The sequence below is a fragment of the Triturus cristatus genome, chromosome 10 (assembly GCF_964204655.1).
Source record: "Triturus cristatus chromosome 10, aTriCri1.1, whole genome shotgun sequence".
NCBI lineage: Eukaryota > Metazoa > Chordata > Amphibia > Caudata > Salamandridae > Triturus > Triturus cristatus.
In genome coordinates this window covers 83,000,057-83,017,594 of record NC_140593.1, presented here as the reverse complement: position 1 = coordinate 83,017,594, position 17,538 = coordinate 83,000,057, and the positions used below count along the sequence as shown (strand labels likewise).

Genomic DNA, 17,538 nt, shown 5'->3' with positions numbered 1-17,538 from the left:
GTTAGCTTGCACGTGCCTGGTATAATATTGTCAGAACTGAGGTTAGCTTGCACGTTGCCTGGTATATTGTCAGAACTGAGGTTAGCTTGCACAGTGCCTGGTATAATATTGTCTGGACTAAGGTTAGCTTGCACGTTGCCTGGTATAATATTGTCTGGACTGAGGTTACCTTGCACGTTGCCTGGTATAATATTGTCTGGACTGAGGTTAGCTTGCACGGTGCCTGGTATAATATTGTCTAGACTGAGGTTAGCTTGCACGGTGCCTGGTATAATATTGTCTGGACTGAGGTTAGCTTGCATGGTGCCTGGTATAATATTTTCTGGACTGAATAGAGCTTGCACTGTGCCTGGTATAATATTGTCTGGACTGGGGTTAGCTTGCACGTTGCCTGGTATAATATTGTCAGAACTGAGGTTAGCTTGCACGTTGCCTGGTATATTGTCAGAACTGAGGTTAGCTTGCACAGTGCCTGGTATAATATTGTCTGGACTAAGGTTAGCTTGCACGGTGCCTGGTATAATATTGTCTGGACTGAGGTTAGCTTGCATGGTGCCTGGTATAATATTTTCTGGACTGAATAGAGCTTGCACTGTGCCTGGTATAATATTGTCTGGACTGAGGTTAGTTTGCAAGGTGCCTGGTATAATATTGTCAGAACTGAGGTTAGCTTGCACGTTGCCTGGTATAATATTGTCAGAACTGAGGTTAGCTTGCACGTTGCCTGGTATATTATTGTCAGAACTGAGGTTAGCTTGCACGTTGCCTGGTATAATATTGTCAGAACTGAGGTTAGCTTGCACGTTGCCTGGTATAATATTGTCAGAACTGAGGTTAGCTTGCACGTTGCCTGGTATAATATTGTCTGGACTGAGGTTACCTTGCACGTTGCCTAGTATAATATTGTCTGGACTGAGGTTAGCTTGCACTGTGCCTGGTATAATATTGTCTGGACTGAGGTTAGCTTGCACGGTGCCTTGTATAATATTGTCTAGACTGAGGTTAGCTTGCACGGTGCCTGGTATAATATTGTCTAGACTGAGGTTAGCTTGCACGGTGCCTGGTATAATATTCTCTGGACTGAGGTTAGCTTGCATGGTGCCTGGTATAATATTTTCTGGACTGAATAGAGCTTGCACTGTGCCTGGTATAATATTGTCTGGACTGGGGTTAGCTTGCACGTTGCCTGGTATAATACTGTCAGAACTGAGGTTAGCTTGCACGTTGCCTGGTATATTGTCAGAACTGAGGTTAGCTTGCACAGTGCCTGGTATAATATTGTCTGGACTAAGGTTAGCTTGCACGGTGCCTGGTATAATATTGTCTGGACTGAGGTTAGCTTGCATGGTGCCTGGTATAATTTTTTCTGGACTGAATAGAGCTTGCACTGTGCCTGGTATAATATTGTCGAGACTGAGGTTAGCTTGCTTGGTTCCCGGTATAAAAGGGAAATTCCAGGGATTCCATGTGAACACCTCGAGGATGCTCAGTACTGGGAGTGTTCCCCCTTTTCACTACTTACGCTTGTGTTGTCGGCCAACACCTCCTGGATCTCCTGGATTTTCTCCCTATCACTCTAAGGAAGATAATTATTGGGACTAGCAATGTGCCTTGGTATTCTTGGCCTCAATGGAATCCCCAGTATTCCTGTGCAGATACCACATATATGAGCAGTTCTGCAAACTAAACCTTGTGGACTCCCCTTGATCTGCGTGCCGCAACGAGGCAATATTCTTATCGGCAATGCTGCCGGCCCACTGGTACTTGCAACATACTGATGTTTACCATGCCCATCATCCTTCAACCATTGCCTGGTCACCCCACAAAGAAGGGTAGATCCATTATTGTTTTTAAATTACAATACTCATTTGTGGCTCAGTTAATAATGGTGAGTAAACATTTTTATGTCAGCCGAACGTCTACCTGGTCGTGAGTATCTTAAATGCAGTGGCATGCTGTCTGAATCATGGGTCATTACATTTGCTTAATTGCCTCTCTTTTCTTTTCCACAGGTAAAATTAGCCTTTTCAAAAGAACACTTAAAGCCATTGGCACCGCGGATTGTAAGCAGCCCCCTAGCTGCTGCGGCCGCCGCAGCCGCGGCCTCGATGGCCGCCAACTCTCCATTCAGCTTCAGAACAGGTCCAGCCCCCACCCTGTTTCAGAGTACCACCCTCCAGCCGGCACTCTTGCGACCCGCCCCTGGGCCTATGAGGACCACCCACACACCGGTTCTTTTCGCCCCCTATTGATGTCCACGTGGGATCCATCATACTGCAATAATTTTTCAGAACATTGAACTATGCAGTGTTTATTTATAGTTTATGAGATGTACAAGAACCGGGACTTTTTTATTGCAAATTTAGCACATTTTAAAAATTGTGTTGCGGGTGGGGGTTGGGAAGGAGTCCACATTTCTGAGAAGTTGGCCAGTTCAAGCATTCCTTGAGATGAATGGTTTTAAAATTGACTTCTAAGTTTTGCCTCCTGGCTTTTGCCTCTCATATGTGATACCTGGGAATATCATGTACCAACCCTGTGTGACTGTGCTGCTGTGCACAAACATTATCTTTCCTGCAAATATCTTCCCTGCTTTATGAAAAAAGTATGCATTTGTCAAGGGCATTACATAGTTCTATTGTACATACAATCCTTTATTCTGTAGATTAAACACAAGGAAAGAAATACTGTGAATAGTACCCTTCTCTGTTCTTTAGTCAGCAATCCTTGAGCAAAGCTGGCACAGTAGTCGTCTTGTAAAGCACTAATGCTGTCTCTTCTATCTGTCTCAGACTCCTTCACTTTTTCATTCTGAATCTATTCTTTTGGTCCTTTGCTTCTCCTTCACCTTTTCAATGTATCATTCACTCTTCTATTCTATGCTCCACCTGTTTCATTCCTTGCCTCTGTCTTCACTTTTCTTTGTTCTTTCTCTTTTCCATACATCTGCCTCTCTCTTGCCTTATATTAATGTCTGTAAATGACTGCTGTTTATCTCTTGTACTTGTCCTTCTTTCTTTACGATTGTCTGTCCTTGTGTCCTTGATCTCTCTGTCCTCTTGACCTTCTTTTTCTATAGCTGTCTTTTTCACTTTAACCCTCTTTCTCGCTTTGTGTGGGTCTTTTTCTTTGTCACCCTGCTGTCTTACTTCCTAGGTCTTGAAAGGTAAAGTGAAATGAACAGCCTGTCTTACATGGGTAAGATGCTAAAAGAATAAAATACATTTTATTGTGGACTCGGTCTTCCTATTCAACGAGTGGTTGTCTTGTGTTTAATGAGTAAAATGTGTGGAGGTACCAGGAATATTTATTTGAAAAAACCTTTCAACTCTGCAGCTCAGCAACCAACCAGGGCAATTTTACAAAGAGGTTTGCACGGTTAAGTGCCACATCTTGATACTGGCAGACCTTTTCTAAGATTTATTTATTGAGATCAAGATAGTAGAAAACCCTACAGAGCTGTAGAGTTTCCTGGCGTGGTTGATTTAAGGTTAATGTTGTGATGCCCATTCCTTAGAGGAGCATACGGCCACTGGACATGTGATTTACACTGACTCAGTTTTAACTTTGAGGATATTCACAAATATTTACAAATAATTTCCACTCTATTCATCCACCTACAACGTTTGTGAAAAAGGCAGGATTTAGTGGGTAAGTGGTGTGAAAAAGTGCCCAAACCCTTCTGCTCTAGAATGGTATAGGAGAAAGGTTTAATAATTTTAGTTAACATACACATCAGGACTAGATACATTCAAGTGGATTTCACAAAACTGTAGAATTCCTTCGTGTAGGTCTAGGCATCTGCACACAAATCACCAATTTTATAGGATTTAAGCTTGTACACTTTGGAGTTTTTGTAAATCCAACAAAAGTTGTAAACAACTTCAGATGGTAGAAACAAGCCTTTCATGAGTAGATTTGCACCTTTTATAGTTATATTTATAAACCCTAATGACTGACAGGTTTTCTGTGGCACAGGCAAGCTTATGCTGCAGAAAACAACCACTGAGTTACCATACCCTTTTATATTTATATTTTCTATGTATGCATATTTATGTCTTAGCATAAGGCTTTTGAAGACTCTGCCTCCAAACACAACCACAATAGCAGCAAACTCGCATCAGGTATTTCTTCAAAACTCAGGCTTGGAAAGTCTGGAAATGCGTCAAACTCCATGGGTGGATGCGTGGGAAAACCCAGACTCCACCCATGAAACGCCTTCCTGGCATGGAGTAACACAAGGAAATGACTAGCACGGCCTTGGTTACTCCAGATTTACCAAGGTGGCCTTGCACTGCATGGTAAATCTGACTTTAGTATCGCGTTGCCGTTGCAACACCATTACTGACACAAGGGCAGCACAATTCTATGATACATCTGGCCTTCAGTCTTTGATAGTCCAGCAGCCGGTGCAGCGGTGCGTCTGGGCTCATAGGAACTTGCAGGATCTGGCTTCAGGGATTTACTTGAGTGTGTGATGGGCTGATTTGTTAACTGCTTCAACATCCATTTCAAAGGAAACTTAAATCTCAAAAATGATCCCTTGGTTTCCACCGTTGTTTAGCTGGAGAAGTGACATGCCCAGTTTGTTGGGCTAGTTGAAGGAATAAGTCACAGAGTTTGCCTGATCATCACAGTCCAGGAGCAGAATCCTGGTTTGTTCACCCTTGAGCATGAACCAGCTGTCCTGCATCAAAGTAGGGACACTCATCGGAGCCTTCTCATTATCTCCATCAAGATCAAAAAGTGTCATGCCGTCATCCGGGTATGTTTAGCACCAGAGACCTCAATTACGGATAACAAGACCTAGTGGGTGTATGTAGGCATTACAATGGGCTGGAAGAAGAGCCGACCAAGTGATACTCCATGCATTAGAGAAGATCAGGTGGAGAAAACTAGTCTAAATTCTTTTTTAATGTATTTCTTTTTCAACAAGTATCACACAATTTATAGTGCACCCACACTTTTTTCCGAATTATTACACATATATTCAGGTAGCCAAATGTACATGTGCTTACTAACAACTTTAAAAACGTAGGAGTCTGGCAAAATACATAGTCTAATCTTCCTATTTTATCAATTTTACTAATATAATATTGGTGTAAGTGATAATGTATAGTATCTCAAAAGTGGGCTGGATGTACTTACCCAACCACAATTCCATTTGAGCCATGTAATAACACTTTCTTTCACTTGTTGCCTGAGTTAGTGTTGTAAGAACAGGGACTTCGTCACAAATGTGATGGATATCCTATTCACCTTAATATATGTGCCATAGCATATAATGTACTTCTTATAAGTCAGATGGGATTTATAACCCCTCATCAGACACTTGGAGAGTGCGCACTATCGTCCAAAGGAGGAGTCACCTATCTCGTGACTTCCAAAGACTTTTCCAAGACAAAAACAAGTGCAAACATCCGGGCCCAACACCAGATGGCGATCTATGCATAGTGTGTGAATCTGCAGCTCTACATGCTAAGAACAGATGCATACTGGTAAGTAGCATTTTCCTTAGCGAGGATCACCATCGTGTTGATAGTTTCTTTGCCCATAGTTGGTGTCACGCCTGCCGATCTCAGCCCCCGGATGACTCCGTTCCCTGTCCAAGATGGCCGCTCCTGAGCGCGCAGGCGCAACATGGTCAGGCGAGTTGAAAAGCCTGACTTCCGGTTTACTCGGAGCTTCGCGTTCCAGTGTGGCTCCTCAGGCTGTTGCGATACTAGTTCTCCAGCGTCCTGAGTTTTCCTGGACTACCTCGGTAGTCGCTTTTGTTCCTGTGTCCTTCGCCCATCCTCTTCTGAGGATTCCTCAGTTGCTCTATTTTTTTAGCAACCCTCGTTGTCAGAGCTCTGACACCCGAGCCCAATTCCTCCGGCTCGGGGGCTCCTTTTTGTCCCGCGCCGTTTGGCGCCTTGTTCCTTGGCTCTGTCGAGCATACTTCAGCAGGCAGTAGTGTACTCCGCCCACCTTACCGGATCTTGTCCCGTGGGCCGGCCGGGTTTAACTGCTCCTGCACCCCTGTCCTTCCTCGCTTCCACTCCCGTTTCGCTCCTTATCTGCCCCATACTCCGGAGACCCGCTTTCCTGCGTTTCCTTACTTGGAGAGCTGGCCATATTCACTACAGTTGGCGTTTGGGACTACATACAAGGCTCCTTTCTTCATAACTCAAGGTACTGTGCTGGGGGAGCATTGCGGGTGGGGGTGTTAGTTCCCCTATTACAAGCATTTCATCCTTATCCTGTTCCTTTTTATGATTTCATAGATCCTACTCAAGGAAGTGTCTCATATAACGTCAGGGGCAGTTCCAGTAAGCTTCTTAGGAATCCCTTTACAGCCTTCACAACCAGTCCACTAGGTAGGCGAGCCTCCTATGGGTAGCCAAGACAGATAGAGGGGGCTTTTAGGGAATTTCACCTCACTTATCTTATATTCTTTATGCCTTTTCAGACGTCCGCTCTCTCTACACCACAGTGACAACCAAGAAGGCAGTTCTCTGGATGCTACCCTCCTTTCCTTGTTTTGTCTCCCCTCTTTCCCTCCTTACCCGTGTGTTCTAGGGTTTGATAGCCACACGGTGTGAGAAGGGACGGTTGGGAATTAGCTTCTACACCTCGCAACAGCAGCGTGGGAACTCGGTGGCGCTCCTGCAGAATCCTATCCGGTAAGAACCTGACAGAACGCGAAGCCCAAGTGGTTTGTTCTGCCCGGGCGCCATGGACTTACCTCAGGTTACAATGACGGACTTAGCTAACATGATAGGGAATTTGCAGTTAGAAACACAGGCCTTGACTGCTCGAGTAAATACCCTACAGAGAGAGAGACCTGGGGAGGGCGGTGCTAGGGGCTCAGCACAGGTTATACAAGTAACTACTCCTCCGTCCATTCCTCTTGCACCACCCGAAAGATTTTCAGGAGACTCTACAAAATGTGCCACTTTTATTAGCCAGTGTCAACTGCAATTCACATGTAAAGCACAATGTTTTCCTACAGACCAGGCAAAGGTGGCTTTTATGATTTCTTATCTAGGTGGTTCAGCAGCAAGATGGGCGATTCCGTTGATAGAACGGGACGACCCTTTATTACAGGACTACAGGGCATTCCAAAGAGAATTCAAAAAACTTTTTGACAAACACACTTATACCCAGTCCGCAGATACAGAGTTACTAGCTCTCAAACAAGGGACGACAGATTTGATTAGCTACATCACCTCATTTCAGAGGTTGGTGGTTGAGGCTGAGTGGCCTGAAGAAAAACGCAGTACTTTATTTTATCGGGGCCTTAGAGACGACATCAAAGATTCTTTATCACAGATTGTAGATCTCCCCAGGGATTGTAAAGAACTTATCGACCTAGCGGTCAAAATAGACCATCGTCTTCAAGAAAGAAGGCGGGAAAAAGGAAAGAGCGAGAGTAGAACAGTGATCCTTCGGGAGAAAAGAACAGAAGCCGCTTCTGCCGCTGACGAAGTGGAACCTATGCAGATAGGGACGTTACGTGGGCCTTTAACCTCTGAAGAAAGACGCAGAAGGCGAGACAATCAGCTGTGTCTTTATTGTGGGAAGGCGGGTCATTTTCTCAGAAATTGTCCTACCAAACCAGTAATAACCAAGAAGTCGGAAAACTAGAAAACCCGGGGCCTAGTGAGACCAGGACTCCGGGTTATTCTGGTTTAAGTGTCTCTTCAGCTAACCCTAGTATTGCTCACCCCAGTCATTTTTTTGTCGCTGCCAAATTAATCTGGAACCAAGGAAAGACAGAGATTCAAATCATGATAGATTCGGGCGCTTCAGGGAATTTTGTAGACAAGAACTGGGCTGAGGATCATGGTGTACAAGCTTATAACAAGGGTTACATAGAAAATGTCACCACGATTGATGGAAGCATCTTAAAATCCGGTCCCATCACACATCAGACGGAGGCCATACAAGTCCTCTTAGAGCCTAATCATACCGAAGTGATGGTATTTGACTTGATCCAATCCCCTCAGTTCCCGGTCTTGTTGGGCCTCCCTTGGTTGAGGTTGCATAACCCGTTGATAGATTGGAAAAAGGCAACAATCCAGTTCAATTCCGAATACTGTTTGGCTCATACGGTAATGTCTAGTCAGATCAGTAAGATACCAAGGGTAGAGGAGGAGAACTCTTTACCACAGGAATATCAAGACTTGAAAGCCATTTTTAATGAGGAAGAGGCCACTAGTCTTCCCCCTCACCGACCGTATGATTGTCGGATTGAGCTACAGAACGGAGCCAAAATACCCTGTAGCAGGGTTTACTCCCTCACGGAGAAAGAAAACCTGTATTTAAGGGAATACCTGGATTCCATGCTAGCCATGGGATTTATACGTCCTTCCCGCTCCCCAGCCTCATCTTCGCTGTTTTTCATACCGAAGCGGGAAGGGGGCTTACGATGTTGCATTGACTATAGGTCTCTGAACAAGATCACGATCAAAAATAGGTATCCTCTTCCGCTCATCTCCTCTCTCCTTGATCAGGTGAGAAGTGCCCAAATATTTACTAAACTAGATTTACGGGGTGCTTATCACTTGGTCAGGGTAGCTGAGGGAGATGAGTGGAAGACGGCCTTTTGTACGAAATATGGCCTCTATGAGTATCTTGTGATGCCCTTTGGGCTGTGTAATGCCCCCTCAGCATTCCAATTCTTTATAAATGAGGTTCTTAAGGAAATGCTGGAGGTCTACGTCATTGCCTATATTGATGACCTGCTTATCTACTCCTCTTCTCCACAAGAACATGTACACCACGTCAGAAATGTGTTGCAGCGACTTAGGGACAACCATCTCTACTGCAAACTTGAGAAATGTATGTTTCATGTCCAGGAGGTCCCCTTTTTGGGTTTCATTATAACTCCAACAGGGTTACGTATGGATCCCCACAAGGTTGAAGCTATCCATCGATGGTCCACTCCTCAAAAGGTGAAAGATATACAACGTTTCCTCGGCTTCGCCAATTTTTATAGGCGCTTTATCTCGGGTTTTTCCAAGACGATAGCGCCTATTACCAAACTACTGAAAAAAGGGGTTCCCTTTGTTTGGACAACAGAAGCCGAGACAGCATTTCAAACGTTAAAGACAGCTTTCACCCAAGCACCGGTACTCCAACATCCGGATCCCAGGTATCCGTTCATAGTGGAGGTGGATGCATCGCAGGCCGCGGTAGGGGGGGTGCTATCCCAGGCAGACCACATTACAGGCGAATTACATCCAGTGGCATTTTTTTCTCATAAATTCACACCCGCGGAACTAAACTATGCAGTGGGAGACAAGGAACTGTTAGCCATTAAGAAGGCCTTTGAGGAGTGGCGTCAGTACCTGTTAGGAGCCAGACATACCGTTATGGTATTCACAGACCACCGCAACTTGCAATTTCTAAAATCAGCCAAGGCCCTATCCATGAGGCAATTAAGGTGGGCCCAATTCTTTAGTGAATATGATTTTACTATTCAATACAGAGCAGGCAGACAGAATGGTAAGGCTGATGCGTTGTCTCGGTTGGGATTTGAGATGCCTGAAGAACCGGTAAATCCACCCCACATCATACCACAACATAGAATAGTGGGAGGACTGTCAGAGGAGGATTTCTGCACCAAAGTAAGGACAGAACAACAGACAGGGAGCGGACAAGAGATGGTAGAATCAGTGGAACACGTTACCAAGAAGGGGTTCCTGTATGTACAGGAAGGCCTGGTTCTTCCTACTTTGGATTTGCAAAGACAGGCTCTAGAATGGTGTCATGCTCATCCTCTGGCCGGACACCCTGGAATAAAGAAAACTCTTGCCTCAGTCAGAAGATGGTTTTGGTGGCCAAATTTGGGAAAGGATGTAGAACTATTTGTGAAAACATGTCACGTGTGTGCCCAAAGTAAAACATCCAGACAGAGGCCCATGGGGTTACTCCAACCTCTCCCTACCCCCCCGATGCCGTGGCATACAGTGTCCATGGACTTCGTAGTAGAGTTACCCCTTACGACCAGTGGCCACACTACCTTATTGGTAGTCGTAGATCTATTCACCAAAATGGCCCATTTTGTTCCATTACCAGGCCTCCCTACGGCGGCTGAACTAGCTACGATATTCCTCCATCAGGTAGTCAAGTTACACGGGTTTCCCTCAGTGGTCATTTCCGACAGAGGCGCTCAGTTTGTTTCTCGGTTCTGGCGGAAAATGTGCTCCCTGCTACAAATAGAGGTCAGATTGTCCTCAAGTCATCATCCCCAAACCGATGGCCAGACTGAGAGAGTAAACCAGTGCTTCGAACAATACATAAGAAGCCAGTCACTACACTCCAGAACAGAATGGGACAAGATGGTATGGACGGCAGAGTATGCATACAACAACAGTCAACATGCATCCACAAAAAACACACCCTTCTACTGTTCTTACGGCTTCCACCCAAAGACCCTTCCTTCAGTGACCATCGCGGACTGTGTTGTCCCAGCGGTCAGTGACTTCATTCATCACATTCAAGATATACACAAAGTCACACGGGACAATTTAGACCAGGCTAAGGCACAGTATAAAAGAGGGGCGGATGCTCACAGACAGACAGAACCTTTGTATCAAACCGGGGACGAGGTATGGCTATCATCAAAATATATACCTCTAAGGGGTCCTTGTAAATTCAAACCTAAGTACCTTGGGCCTTATAAAATCAAAAGAGTAATCAACCCCGTAGCTATGGAACTGCAGTTGCCAGTGTCATTCAAGGTACACCCTGTCTTCCATGTTTCGTTGCTAAAGTCCATGGAACCTGAGACCCGGCTTCCCCCAAAACCTGCTCCAGTGTCCATAGAGGGAGAGGACGAATATGAAGTGGAAGCCATTATCGATTCACGAAGAAACAGAAGGCGATTGCAGTATCTGATACACTGGAAAGGCTATGGTATAGAGGAACGTACATGGGAACCCGCTAGTCAGGTGCACGCCCCTCGATTACTCCGTCTTTTCCATAGACGTCATCCTCACAAGCCTAAACCTGTGGGAGGGGTTCTAGGGGGAGTATACTGTCACGCCTGCCGATCTCAGCCCCCGGATGACTCCGTTCCCTGTCCAAGATGGCCGCTCCTGAGCGCGCAGGCGCAACATGGTCAGGCGAGTTGAAAAGCCTGACTTCCGGTTTACTCGGAGCTTCGCGTTCCAGTGTGGCTCCTCAGGCTGTTGCGATACTAGTTCTCCAGCGTCCTGAGTTTTCCTGGACTACCTCGGTAGTCGCTTTTGTTCCTGTGTCCTTCGCCCATCCTCTTCTGAGGATTCCTCAGTTGCTCTATTTTTTTAGCAACCCTCGTTGTCAGAGCTCTGACACCCGAGCCCAATTCCTCCGGCTCGGGGGCTCCTTTTTGTCCCGCGCCGTTTGGCGCCTTGTTCCTTGGCTCTGTCGAGCATACTTCAGCAGGCAGTAGTGTACTCCGCCCACCTTACCGGATCTTGTCCCGTGGGCCGGCCGGGTTTAACTGCTCCTGCACCCCTGTCCTTCCTCGCTTCCACTCCCGTTTCGCTCCTTATCTGCCCCATACTCCGGAGACCCGCTTTCCTGCGTTTCCTTACTTGGAGAGCTGGCCATATTCACTACAGTTGGCGTTTGGGACTACATACAAGGCTCCTTTCTTCATAACTCAAGGTACTGTGCTGGGGGAGCATTGCGGGTGGGGGTGTTAGTTCCCCTATTACAAGCATTTCATCCTTATCCTGTTCCTTTTTATGATTTCATAGATCCTACTCAAGGAAGTGTCTCATATAACGTCAGGGGCAGTTCCAGTAAGCTTCTTAGGAATCCCTTTACAGCCTTCACAACCAGTCCACTAGGTAGGCGAGCCTCCTATGGGTAGCCAAGACAGATAGAGGGGGCTTTTAGGGAATTTCACCTCACTTATCTTATATTCTTTATGCCTTTTCAGACGTCCGCTCTCTCTACACCACAGTGACAACCAAGAAGGCAGTTCTCTGGATGCTACCCTCCTTTCCTTGTTTTGTCTCCCCTCTTTCCCTCCTTACCCGTGTGTTCTAGGGTTTGATAGCCACACGGTGTGAGAAGGGACGGTTGGGAATTAGCTTCTACACCTCGCAACAGCAGCGTGGGAACTCGGTGGCGCTCCTGCAGAATCCTATCCGGTAAGAACCTGACAGATGGGATGGAGGAGTTTTCCAAAAGGTGGCTGAAAATCTTGCCCTGCGTAATGTGTGTGCCACGTTCCCTTCAATCAGTTTGTAATCTTCTCTGTAAACCTGAATACCCAGACACTTAAAAGTGTCTGAGTTCCAAACAAGCTGTGGGCTAAATGTGTCTTGCCGGTTTCCATGTTATAATATTCTAAGAGGGAAGATGAAAGAGTTACCCCTATTTACTGGCAGTCCAGATGCTCTACCAAACTCCTCCAATAAGTTGAGTGTTTGAATAATGCTTGTTCCCACATTCTTTGAATAAAGAAAATCATCATTTGCATATAAAAATATTCTATGCCATATCCCTCTTTCTATATTCACTCACCTGAGTGTCACAGTAAAAGGTTCCAACTATAACGCAAAGAGCAATGGTGACATCGGGTAACCCTGCGGCATGTCCCGCTGAATGGAAAAGGCATTACTGATAACTTTGCCAGTTTGGATTCTCATGGTACGGGACTTATTTTACAAATTAATTAATGGTATTATCGTAAGCATAGGCTAAGCATTCACAGCATATAACTCCAGTCATGCGCATTAAATGCCTTTTCCGTATCTATCAATACGACTACCACAAACTTAGCTTTTCTAGGGCACACCCCTATTAAATGGAGAAGTTTTGTCAAATTAAATGTGTTTCGCTGCCGGACAATTCTTGCCTGGCTTTGATGCACCAGGCCAGGAACTACTCTAGCGAGTCTCTCTGCTAACAGTTTACTTGGGATCTTGCAGTCAACATTCAGTAGGGACCAGGGTCTATACGATGATGTTTCTTTGGGTTTTAAGCCATGCTTTAGGGCACTTTGAAGGATTAAGTCTTGGGGGCATATTATCAAGAACGGCGTTAAAATTATCACCGCTTTAGCGGCAGGAAACTGAAGAAACATGGGCTTCTATTGGAATTCTCTAGGGCATATTATCAAGCCCATTATTGCTGCTTTAGCAGCAGTTTCCTGCCGCTAAAGCGGCGATAATTCTAACGCCGTTCTTGATAATATGCCCCTTGGTCTCTCTTTCATGGAGCATTTCGACCATCACTGATCTTAGTCAGGTCCCCGGGAGCGGCAGGAGAACAGGAGCCCTAAGTGCCATTTAAATAGCAAAAGCTTTGACAGCCACTGCAGACCCACATCCATGCATATCCAGATACCAGGGAACTTTGTCATATCCATCTCTTCTTTGCGTTCTGGCAACCCACTGATTCAGATATTTCTCTTCCTCTCTCTTGCTTTTGTATCCTCAAGGCAGAACTCCAGAATTCATACCCTTTTTATCATATCCAACATCTCTTTCCTCAGGTCCATCATTTCAGGCGTACGTATTGTCATGTCCTGTTCCATTGAGTCCTATCTGCTCACTTTTCCTTGTCCGCTTAAAGCAGCCCGACTTCCAGAGCTACTGAGTCAATCTTGCCTTTCAGTACTGTCCTGTTTTGCTGTTGGGATACTGTTGACTTAATCAATTGCGTTCGCTGCTAGCAGTTTCCTGCTCACCTGCTCTCCTCTCATTTTGTTGAACGTTTTCATTGAAGTGGGTGGCACTGCAGCCATCGACCTCAGGATCTTTGGATTAACCATGTTTGTGGCATCAGCCTACACCCCTGCCCCTAGAATCTCACTCCACTTCGGTGGGGAGGGAGGACACTGCTCGTCTGCGACATGCTCTTTCCTGCATGTACTGGACATGATGTTTAATGATCAGTGCAGTACTCACAATTGTGTCCTGGTACCCTAAATGCATTCTAATTCCTGCTTGAGTCAGGCAACTCTCGCCTGTCACCTGGTTGGCACTTCACTGTCTCATCTGATATGAGTGGGGAAGGGGGATTTGCAAACCCCACACCATATCCCAAGTCACACTATTTCCCAAGTATTTTGTTGCCCCTGTCAGGCCTACCCACCCCGGCCTGTGCCTCATCCACCTCCAGGTTACCCAGATGCTGGCAGCGATGCAACTTCTTCCAAATTAGGGTCATGAGCTCCTGGCATCAATCAGCATCACAGGCTGGCAGTGCTGCCCAATTCAGCCCTCAGATTGTGCAGGATTTAAGAACAGTTTGTATCTAAATACAAATGTGCCCCAATGGCCATCATGCCAGGACACTCCCCCAACTCCATATTTAACTTTGTAGACTTCCCCCCTCCAAATATAATGAAATGCAATTCAGAACAAGTCCCCAAACACTCATATGCTGTCATGTGGTCTACTGCATCAACAGATTGTTAGTGAATTGAAAGTGTGAGACCTTGCACTCTACCTCTGTTGCCAATTCCTACCTCATGGCTAATTCAACTGGTTCCATCATTCTTAGACCACAGATCACTGACTGACCATCTCCCAGTAATCCATCTCTCTCTCAGAACAGCGAGTGCGAGAGGTGACCTTAATCTCTAAGATTTTACCTATAAAAGTAAGATGCAATATCACCTTGTGTCTTGAAGGATCTGAATCCCGAACTTTGGTCTTCGTTAAGCTACTTGCTGTTTTGGAATTGGGTAAAACTGTGAGAATGAGTTAACTGGTCTTAATACACTGCGAGCTGGAGTGGTGCCGTTAACATGAAACAAATGTACTTGGCATGGGATTAAGCAACATTCATTTTTTTTACTTTGTTATTATTCACATCTGTCAATAGTGAGAAATTCTGGACCGTTTTTGGTGCACTAGATGCCTTGATAACACCCTATGCCACTGGAACAAGCTATAACAAACTGCTGAGCCCTATTGAGGCCTTGCTTGTTTTCCGCTTCAGGGAGGACCTGGCCTGGCAGTGCGGATCAAGACTGGTTTGCATATGGCTGGGGTGGCATGTCGTGCAAATTAACAATGGACTGGGATCCGGTCTGAGTAATAACTAGTGGTTGAGATTAATTCAAGCATTCCATCTCTTCCTGGATTACTTTCCTGTTTTTGCAAGTTTGGATTTGTAGAAGGCAGCTCCTCGCTGTAATGGGAAGGCCTCAGCGGTAGAGTGAGGATTCTCAGAAAGTTCTCATAAATCCTAAGTAATTTTCTGCCTTCATTACAGGAGTTAGAGAAACAAAGGCAGCATTAGTTACTTTTTTATGCATAGCAAGCAGGTGATCAACCTCAAACTGAGATTTTACCCAGTGCGTGTGCCGCCACGTGCATTCATGTTTTGATGACACGAAATCCTGAGGGGATCAATGTGTGGTTTTTGTGTTACTGTTCACGAAAGTTTTTGCGATGAATTGGTGCTGTGTTCACCGGTATGGACCTAATTTTTATGGTGAGGGTCACCTCAGGACATGCTTTGTTATCATTACAAGTTCCTGATATAAATCCCAAAGCAGCTCCTTCGCAATCCTTCTCAGATTTTAGATCACAACTTCGATGCTACCTCTGGGAAACTCAGTAAAGGTTTATCTTCCTTCAGCATCCCTAGCTGAAACATAACATAACATAACATAACATAACACGTGTATTTGTAAAGCGCACGTTCACCACTACGGGTATCTTGGCGCTGAATAACAGATGTTTATTGTTACCCAACTCAATGGTACTCATTTTATCGACCTCAGATGGATGAAAGGCTGAGTGGACCCGCCGGGATTTGAACCTGTGACCATGAGGTCGAACACAGGCCCCTGCAGCAGACGCTTTAGTCCACTGAGCCACCAGACCCGGCTGAGTTGGTCCAGGAGGATACTACACAACTGAAGATGCATATAGACCTGATCTTGTAACCAAGGACCAAATCAGGAAGGCGTCCATAATGAGAGCCATAATTGAGAACAATTGGACCTTCGCCTGGAACTGTTCAAATTCTGCAATAAATCCAATGCTCAGATCTGCCAACTCACACGGTGCCACTGTGTATCGCATGATAGCGGCTCCCTTGATACAGTCACACGGTAGGAGCCGATATCACACAGTGCCAAGCTGGGCCAGGTGGAACCCTCCTCACAAAGTGATTTTCCAGGATGTCTCCAGAGTCATTAGCTGTTGTCCATTAATGAGTGGGAAAGCACCACTCGACATTGACAGCCGCCTCGGTAAGCTTTTTTCTGCGGTGGGATTGGGGGGTTGGTGGGGCAGGAGGCATAAGTAGTTCTCAAGCAGTTCTATTATGAAGGCCTGCCACCTCCAAGGCTCCGCCCCTTCCACTCTCTATGATTTAAAAAAATGCGCATGTCTGTACACTCAGGAGGGCAGCTGATATCAATGAATATAGAAACAGAGTCACAAGGCAGGTTCTATGACTAGCTATAGAGCAAAAGGGTTCAACCAGAGACTGAGTACAACAGATGGCATTGGAGAGAACTCTTCAGCATCCTAAATCACCGTTTATAAATCCCACCGACAGCCCCTTGGTCCTTTGTGGTCCCTCAAGACATCTTCAGCCTACATGTGGCAATGTGGTTGACAAAGGCATGTAGCCCACACAGGAGTGTGCAATGTGTTACATGTAGGTCAATGGGGGTTCCTCCAGGCAGTGTCAAACCACAGCCTTACAACAATCAATTCATAGATCAGTCACTTCTTCCTATTCTCTAGGTCCAGGCATGCTCCTCGCAGAATAAAGAATCACTGCTAGGCCCTAACTGCAAAGTTGCAGGTTTTTATTGTGGGGATACTGGGGGGCCAGAATCCCCAATTCTGCCCAGTATCACTGCACCAAAAAACAGCAACTATCATGTTTTCAATTAGGAATGGAGAATAGCATGAACACAGGGATAGCAGGTCATTTTCTGCTTGGTTTCCTCTGATTCCAGAGAGAAACCCAGTGACATTTGTGTCCTGTTCTGAGCAGCAGAAAGTGTCAGATGTTGTTAGGATTTTGTTGTTGAGTGATGGGACATTGGGTCTATGCAGGCTTAAAACTGTTCTGATGGGGGACTGCTCTGCCTATTCTTCTACCTCCAGCCCCTGTCCTTGAAACTTGCAACTGTTGTATTTTGAGTAGGAAGTCGCATTGTAATTTTCTACCAGCAGGTGTTCCACATTTATGTATGTGGATTCCAGATGTGCCTGTCAGGGGTTACTCGGATACTGCATTTTTCTCTTCAATAAACCACCTTTATTTCATTGAGTGTACATTTTAATACTGGCGACGAGGACATGGTTTGCAATGTGAAAGTCCTGATAGGAAAGATGGAAGTTTATCACCCCCCAAAATGTATGGTGAAAGTAAATGTAAAGGAAACTCGTGGGCTGATTAATTTCTCCATACAGATAGATAGACAAGTCTGCATGGCAAAGTCTAATGAATTATGATTTATTACCTACTGATATCGAGCCAGAAGGGGCTGGTGGTGCCAAGCTGCCGTGTGTTGGGTATTTCAATGCTGTATTGTGCTATGAGAGTAGGAGTGCAACAGGTAAGGTGTATGTG

The 17,538-nt window shown here is 45.5% G+C and overlaps 1 protein-coding gene across 3 annotated transcripts in view; it reads left to right on the top strand.

Annotated features, from left to right (window-relative positions):
* Nucleotides 1-3,254, top strand: part of ZNF385D (zinc finger protein 385D) — a 485,067-nt gene extending 481,813 nt beyond the window's left edge. For all 3 annotated transcript variants that reach the window (XM_085630469.1, XM_085630470.1, XM_085630471.1), the window contains one exon: nt 2,013-3,254. In XM_085630469.1, the coding sequence (XP_085486595.1) occupies nt 2,013-2,252 (240 nt within the window). In that variant the 3' untranslated portion in view covers nt 2,253-3,254. The remainder of the gene's footprint in view (nt 1-2,012) is intronic.
* Nucleotides 3,255-17,538: the final 14,284 nt, after the last annotated feature.